This window comes from Galeopterus variegatus, unplaced genomic scaffold (genome assembly GCF_000696425.1).
Source record: "Galeopterus variegatus unplaced genomic scaffold, G_variegatus-3.0.2 Scaffold8680, whole genome shotgun sequence".
Taxonomy (NCBI): Eukaryota; Metazoa; Chordata; class Mammalia; order Dermoptera; family Cynocephalidae; genus Galeopterus; species Galeopterus variegatus.
In genome coordinates this window covers 112,190-112,928 of record NW_007734791.1, presented here as the reverse complement: position 1 = coordinate 112,928, position 739 = coordinate 112,190, and the positions used below count along the sequence as shown (strand labels likewise).

Genomic DNA, 739 nt, shown 5'->3' with positions numbered 1-739 from the left:
CCATGTGGGTCGCATGGGTGGTTCATCCCTCCCCACCCTGAACACCCTCCCCAGCCCCAGCCTTTGGCAGGGGTCACCCCAGGAGACTGGCCAGCCCCGCCTACCTTCATAGACCTTCCTCAGCGAGCACTGCTGCCCGTCCTTGGTCTCGCAGAAGCTTTCCTCGGTCTCGCAAACCCCACTAGCGCTGACTCGACTACACTGGTGACATTTGAGAGCTGGAAAGTCAGAACCAGCCTCATGAGGCTCTTTCCGGGCCCAGCCTCGCCTCGGTCAGGAGGGGGCGCTCGGCCTCCGGCCCAGACGCAGCCGGAGCTCGGCCCGTCCCGCCACGTGCTCGCTGAGAGGAGCGGAGCGCGGTGCCGGCACACAGCGTGTCCCCGCAGCCGGGAACGGGCCGCGCTGCGGGGGAGGACGGCGGAGGGCTCGGCACCACGCCCGGGACGCTCCTTTCTGTCCTCTGGGCAGCGGCCCTCGTCGCTTGTCCTCACTGTCTGCAAAGAACCGTCATCGCCTCCTCGCCACTCAAATGCAGGCGCCTCAAAGGAAAACCTGAGAACGTGAAAGCGGCGGCGGGGCGGCCCGAAGTGACAGCAGGAGGCGGAGGAAGAAAGGGAGGGGGCAGAGTGTGGCCGAAGAGTGGGAAGCAAAGGAAGACAGGGAGGCCTGGGAAGGAAAAGAGGAGCGTGGGGCAGGTGGGCTGTGGCCGTCACCTCTAGAGGGAAGCTGAGGTCCCTGC

At 66.3% G+C, this 739-nt stretch overlaps 1 protein-coding gene across 2 annotated transcripts in view; it reads right to left on the bottom strand.

The window, feature by feature from the left end:
• LOC103608677 (secreted seminal-vesicle Ly-6 protein 1-like) overlaps nucleotides 1-739 on the bottom strand; it is a 3,840-nt gene that overhangs the window by 915 nt on the left and 2,186 nt on the right. For both annotated transcript variants that reach the window (XM_008593079.1, XM_008593078.1), the window contains one exon: nucleotides 105-218. In XM_008593079.1, coding sequence (XP_008591301.1) covers nucleotides 105-218 — 114 coding nt within the window. The remainder of the gene's footprint in view (nucleotides 1-104; nucleotides 219-739) is intronic.